The sequence below is a fragment of the Arvicola amphibius genome, chromosome 13, assembly GCF_903992535.2.
Source record: "Arvicola amphibius chromosome 13, mArvAmp1.2, whole genome shotgun sequence".
Lineage (NCBI taxonomy): Eukaryota > Metazoa > Chordata > Mammalia > Rodentia > Cricetidae > Arvicola > Arvicola amphibius.
Window position 1 is genome coordinate 35382318 of NC_052059.1, and position 6561 is coordinate 35388878.

A 6561-nucleotide genomic window follows, 5' to 3' on the forward strand; every position below is an offset into this window, starting at 1 on the left:
GGAGGAGGCACTGCTGAAGTTCCACTTTCATAGGCAGATGGTTAAGTTACCCCCGGGTTCCCGCCAGGTTTCAACAGCATGCTGTGATTTTGTTCCTCTGTGTTGCTCCCAGAGAGGCCCTATTAGAACAGAAAGAAAATCCTCTAAATAGGCGGAACAAGGGATCAGGAGGAAAAGGTCTCTAAATGCACTTTTAATACGAACCTGGTATTGTGTGGAATTCAGCGCCCATCACCGTTTAGCCTGAGAGTTATGGCAGTGATTGAGGATGAATAGAGGCGCATAATGGATACATGTGGCGTTTGCTCATTATATTCAAGTTAGCCCAACTCCGCTGTGGAAACTGCTCAACTTTCTCTCCCCCTTAGCTTGTCACAGTGAAATAATACAGACATTGGGGCCTCCAATGGGATCGCCTGCCACGCCATTCTATTTCCACTACTAACGAGGGCTTCATAAGCCTTTGATTCAGACTGATCTTTGAAACCTTTCCAAATCTCCCCGAGCTTATGCTAAATCCTATTTGGAACTTTTTTTTTCCTTGCCTGCTAGCACCTAGGGCTTAAGAAAGCCATTTGAACAGTGACATGCATACTAACGTGTATGGTCGAGCTCTTTTCCGAAAGGCAAGTGGCACCAGGGCTCACGCGAGCAAAGCACAATCGCATACACAAATTTGAATAAAATCAATTTTGCTCTATCTTTCAGGCTTCTTCATTGACAGGCTATTCCCAGCACCGTGGGAAGCTGGGAGAGAAGGCAAGCAGAGCCTCACTCCGCAAAGCAAGCGTGGAAGCCTTCAAGATGCAAAATAAAAGGGCGGAGGGGGTAAGATATGAGATCCGGAGCCTCTAAAGAGAAACCCGGCTTGTTCGCGCTTAGTACGAGCGAGCGGTTAGCAGAGGAGTCGGGATGCCGAGCGCCCAGTTACCAAAACCATCCGCTTCGTTTACTCCAGAGCCCAGGGCTAACTTATCTACAAGCAAGGTGCTAACAGAAAATGGAAGCAGGAGTTTTTAAAACAAAGGAAAGATTTCCTCATTTTCCTTTCTTGTTTTCTCCTCTAAGCCTTTCCACATTAAAAGGATTGTCAGCGGTTGGCGGAGGAGCGGCGCTATGGCTAAGCGGCCATTGGCTGCGCGGTTCCGGTGATTTGCATATCGGCAGCTATAAAGGCGGAGGCGGCGCGAGGTGGCGTAGCTCCAGCCCAGGGACCGGAGGTGGAGGCGCCGAGAGGGCGGGTCCGCGCGTCCTCCGAGCCAGCCCGAGCAGGAGCTGCAGCTCGCAGACTTCACCCACACAGGGCTCGCAAAGAGCGTGCTCCCGGGAGCCTGAGACTCACGCTCCTGTCTGCAAACCGGAGAGGACTCTAGCTTAACCTTTCGGAATAGTACTCGGGGCTTGGCGGCATGAGTCCTATGAAGCACTGGGGCAGCCCTTGCCTTTTTCCCTTGCAGCTCTTTAGTCTCTGCTGGGTGCTCTCAGTGGCCCAGAGCAAGACAGTCCGATACAGCACCTTCGAAGAGGATGCCCCTGGCACGGTCATCGGGACCCTTGCAGAGGACCTGCACATGAAAGTGTCTGGAGACACAAGCTTCCGCCTGATGAAGCAGTTCAACAGCTCTCTGCTCCGGGTACGTGAGGGCGACGGGCAACTGACCGTCGGGGACGCAGGCCTGGACCGTGAGCGTCTGTGTGGCCAGGCTCCACAGTGTGTGCTGGCCTTCGATGTGGTCAGCTTCTCCCAGGAGCAGTTCCGACTGGTGCACGTGGAGGTGGAGGTGAGGGATGTCAACGACCATGCGCCCCGCTTTCCCCGAGCCCAGATCCCGGTGGAGGTCTCCGAGAGTGCTCCCGTAGGCACGCGCATCCCCCTGGAGGTGCCTGTGGACGAGGACGTGGGTGCCAACGGGCTGCAGAGTGTTCGTCTGGCCGAACCTCATAGCCCCTTCCGCGTGGAGCTACAGACGCGCGCGGATGGTGCCCAGTGTGCAGACCTGGTGCTGCTCCAGGAGCTGGACCGCGAGAGTCAGGCTTCCTATAGCCTGGAGCTGGTGGCTCAGGACGGAGGGCGACCGCCACGTTCCGCCACAGCAGCACTCAGTGTGCGCGTGCTAGATGCCAATGACCACAGCCCGGCCTTCCCCCAGGGTGCCGTGGCCGAGGTAGAATTGGCCGAGGACGCACCTGTGGGATCGCTGCTGCTGGACCTGGACGCTGCGGACCCAGACGAGGGTCCCAATGGCGACGTAGTATTCACCTTCGGCGCCCGCACCCCTCCCGAAGCCCGCCATCTCTTCCGGCTCGACCCGCGCTCTGGCCGCCTCACCTTGGCCGGGCAGGTAGACTACGAGCGCCAGGACACATATGAGCTGGACGTGCGGGCTCAAGACCGAGGCCCAGGGCCCCGGACAGCCACCTGCAAGGTCATCGTGCGTATCCGAGACGTCAACGACAACGCTCCCGATATTTCTATCACCCCTCTGGCCGCCCCGGGGGCTCCAGGCGCCTCGCCCTTCGCCGCCGCAGCCGCCGCCGCCGCACTCGGAGGAGCGGACACGGCCTCGTCGGTGGGGCCCGGGACACAGGAAGCCGGCGCCACCTCGCTGGTGCCAGAGGGGGCGGCGCGCGAGAGCCTGGTGGCGCTGGTCAGCACCTCGGACAGGGACTCGGGCGCCAACGGGCAGGTGCGCTGCGCCCTCTACGGGCACGAGCACTTCCGGCTGCAGCCGGCCTACGCGGGCAGCTACCTGGTGGTCACCGCGGCGTCTTTGGACCGGGAGCGCATCGCCGAGTACAACCTAACGCTGGTGGCCGAGGACCGTGGCGCGCCCCCTCTGCGCACCGTGAGACCCTACACCGTGCGCGTGGGTGACGAGAACGACAACGCGCCGCTCTTCACCAAGCCAGTCTACGAGGTGTCAGTCCGCGAAAACAACCCTCCAGGCGCCTATCTGGCCACAGTGGCCGCCCGCGACCCGGACCTGGGCCGCAACGGTCAGGTCACCTACAGGCTGGTAGAGGCCGAAGTGGGCCGCTCCGGGGAAGCCGTGTCCACTTACGTCTCGGTAGACCCGGCGACCGGGGCCATCTACGCTCTGCGGAGCTTCGACTATGAGACGCTGCGCCAGCTCGACGTGCGCATCCAGGCCAGCGATGGCGGATCCCCCCAGCTTTCCAGCAACGCTCTGGTGCAAGTGCGGGTGCTGGATCAGAATGACCACTCTCCGATCCTCGTGCACCCGGCGCCGGCCAATGGCTCCCTAGAAGTAGCAGTCCCTGGACTGACTGCAAAGGACACAGCTGTGGCGCGCATCCAGGCCCGGGATGCTGACGAAGGCGCCAACGGAGAACTGGCCTTTGATCTCCTGCAGCAGGAGCCACGCGAGGCCTTCTCCATAGGCCGCCGCACGGGGGAGATCGTGCTCACCGGGGACCTCTCGCAGGAGACTCCAGGCCGCGTGTTCAAGGCCCTGCTGGTCATATCCGACGGCGGCCGCCCTCCTCTCACCACCACAGCAACCGTCAGTTTCGTGGTCACAGCAGGCGGCGGGCCAGCAGCGCCTGCCAGTGCCGGGAACCCGGAGCACTCCCGGCCACCTGGCTCTCGCCTCGCGCCGTCGGGGCCTTCGCTGCAGTGGGACACGCCGCTGATCGTCATCATCGTGTTAGCCGGGAGCTGCACGCTGCTGCTTGCCGCCATCATCGCCATCGCCACCACCTGCAACCGCCGCAAGAAGGAGGTGCGCAAAGGGGGGGCCCTCCGGGAAGAGCGGCCCGGGGCGGCGGGCGGCGGAGCCTCGGCCCCTGGCTCCCCGGAGGAGACCGCCCGGGGAGCTGGGCCCAGGCCCAACATGTTCGACGTGCTCACCTTCCCTGGCAGCGGCAAAGCGCCCTTTGGCAGCCCCGCGGCCGACGCGCCCCCGCCCGCGGTCGCCGCGGCCGAAGTGCCGGGCTCGGAGGGCGGCAGCGCCACTGGGGAAAGCGCCTGTCACTTCGAGGGGCAGCAACGGCTCCGAGGCGCGCACGCCGAGGTGAGGCCTTCCTTCGGCTGGGCGCCCCCCTCCGTGCTCCGCGGACAGGCTGGGAGAAGGGAGACAGGAGGGGTAAGGGTGGGCTCTCGCAGGGAGACGCTTAACCTGTCGCACTTGTTTTTTTTTGTGTCCTGTCCAACCCTCACACCTACCCCCCCCCCCCCCATTCCCTACTGCAGCCCTACGGCGCCTCTCCGGGCTTCGGGAAGGAGCCTGCGCCCCCTGTGGCGGTTTGGAAGGGCCACTCATTCAACACCATCTCTGGCCGAGAAGCTGAAAAGTTCAGCGGCAAAGACAGCGGAAAAGGAGACAGTGATTTCAATGACAGTGACTCCGACATCAGCGGGGACGCTTTGAAAAAGGACCTCATCAATCACATGCAGAGTGGTGAGCCTACTTCTCCCCAGCCCGGGCCAGCGGTCCACCTTTCCTTCCCAACTGCTAGCCTGCTCGAAACCACTGTTCCCAGCCCCTCTCCCTCATCCCTCTCTTCAATATCCCAGCCCCAGCCTGTTAGATGCGATGCTAGCCATGGAAGGAGGGTGTTCTGCTTATTGTTGCTGCCTTCCTCCCCGCAAAAGAGCTACACTTTGCATTATATAAAGTTATCTTTATGAAAAGCATGTGCCTTTATGTTCTTAAACACACCTTCCTCTTCAGCCGCCCCTGATCCTGGCTGACATTCTGCAGACAGAGGCCTACGTGCACTAACAGTAGGAAATTCTTTCTCTTTTTGTCTAGGACTGTGGGCGTGCACTGCTGAATGCAAGATCCTGGGCCATTCTGATCGCTGCTGGAGCCCATCCTGTGCCGGACCCAATGCACACCCCCCTCCTCACCCACCAGCCCAGATGTCAACCTTCTGTAAGAGCACATCCCTGCCTCGGGATCCTCTGCGCAGGGACAATTACTACCAAGCCCAGCTGCCCAAGACAGTGGGGTTGCAGAGCGTCTATGAGAAAGTGTTGCATAGAGACTATGACAGGACAGTCACTTTGCTCTCCCCTCCCCGTCCAGGGAGGCTCCCAGACCTGCAGGAGATTGGAGTACCCCTCTATGAGTCCCCTCCTGGTGGCAGATATGTGTCCCCAAAGAAGGGGGCCAATGAAAATGTGTAATCTTATGCTGCATGTCTTCACACTCATATACAGGTCACCCTGAGACGTCCCTAAGTTATTGACCGGTTTCAGTGTTGTACATATAAATATGCAAGACGTGCCTTACAATGAAGTTGTTGGAAGCTCTTTCCAATCACATTGGTACTGTTTGGTATTTGCAAACAAGAAATGTAGTTCATGTAATTTTTATGAAATGTGTGCAGTATTTAATTTTTCTTATCATGCTATTGACTTTAATTTCACGTGTGGCTTGCCATTTTCTTAGTGTTTTTAACCTGTACATTGTGTAATGTAATGTTTGTATATACTGAAATTTTGTTATATTTTTATATAATAAAAGCTAAGTGGAAGTTACTGCCAAAGGATTGTCTGTAAGACAAAAAAAAAAAAGACATGTTGGAATTGCTTAATGGAATTTTATCTTTCACCAGAAACAACCTAATGTTTAAGAAGTTTTTGCCTTGCCAAGTCTAACAACTTGTAGATCTTGAGTCTGTGGTAGATTTCAAGTTGATGTTATTTAATTACATTTGGTTCTCTGTAAGCCGTGTCCCTTATAAGCACAGTAATAAAGGGTTTGTCATGTATTTGAAGAATCTGCTAATTGCTTTTCATGAAGTTGCCTGAAGTCAGACATTCACAAATAATTTCAGTACCAGAATTAAACATCCTTTCAAGAGCTAATTATTCAGGCATTGTTGGGGCTTCTGGTGATGCTGAGCCTGTGGGATTTGGGGTATTGCAAAATCTTGCCCAACAACTAAAACATTTGTTGACTTTGTAAAAATATTTATGACTCCATACGCATCTGCTCCCGAGCAAAGTTCCTGCCCTCATTTACCCCTCCAACAAATAGCTATTGAGCATTTACCAAAAAGTGAAGGAAAGCTAAATCTGAGTTATTCATCCACTAATTAAGCAAACATTTGTAGAGGTTTTAGCAGAGCCCAGTAACTCCTTTAGGACCTGGCCTTGAGTTGAAGAGGATCCAAAACCACTTATCAAGGAGGTTGTATCAAAAAGATGCACAAATGGTCTTGCTTGCTCTGGGTTTGATTCCCTGCACCACAGCAAAAGGGAGGGGGAGGGGGAACACACACTGTGGGTAGAATGATACAATGCACAGGATATGCTTTAACATATTCAGCAGAAAAGATCATGGAACTGTATGAAGCCAGACTGACTGTCAGTGGAGGCATGGGTGCATGGTGGTGTGGGTAGGGTGACTGACTGGGAAGGTTTAAGGCAGCCATTAAGTCAGGCCTGGTGGCACGAGACATTCATCTTAGCTCTTGGAGATGGGGGCAAAAGGACCAGGAGTTCAAGGCCAGCCTGGGCTACAGGAGACCCTGTCTCCAAAACGCAAAAGATAAAAAGGCATTAAACTATCTATGTCTTCTGTGCATTTC

The 6561-nt window shown here is 56.1% G+C and overlaps 1 protein-coding gene across 2 annotated transcripts; it reads left to right on the forward strand.

Moving 5' to 3' along the window:
• Nucleotides 1-1409: 1409 nt before the first annotated feature.
• Pcdh8 (protocadherin 8) lies at nt 1410-5152 on the forward strand. 2 transcript variants are annotated; one of them, XM_038310575.1, is made up of 3 exons: nt 1410-4034; nt 4214-4421; nt 4776-5152. In XM_038310575.1, the coding sequence occupies exons 1-3, from the start codon at nt 1410-1412 to the stop codon at nt 5150-5152; spliced, it is 3210 nt and encodes a 1069-aa protein (XP_038166503.1). The 2 variants fall into 2 exon arrangements, with proteins under 2 accessions (XP_038166503.1, XP_038166504.1); XM_038310576.1 differs by having other exon boundaries at nt 1410-3743.
• Nucleotides 5153-6561: the final 1409 nt, after the last annotated feature.

Excerpts from the sequence above, each read along its gene's own strand:
- Pcdh8 (XM_038310575.1), top strand. The coding sequence starts at position 1,410 with ATGAGTCCTATGAAGCACTGGGGCAGCCCTTGCCTTTTTCCCTTGCAG. Across the intron at positions 4,035-4,213 it reads TCCGAGGCGCGCACGCCGAG|CCCTACGGCGCCTCTCCGGG; the intron begins GTGAGGCCTTCC and ends TCCCTACTGCAG. Across the intron at positions 4,422-4,775 it reads CATCAATCACATGCAGAGTG|GACTGTGGGCGTGCACTGCT; the intron begins GTGAGCCTACTT and ends CTTTTTGTCTAG.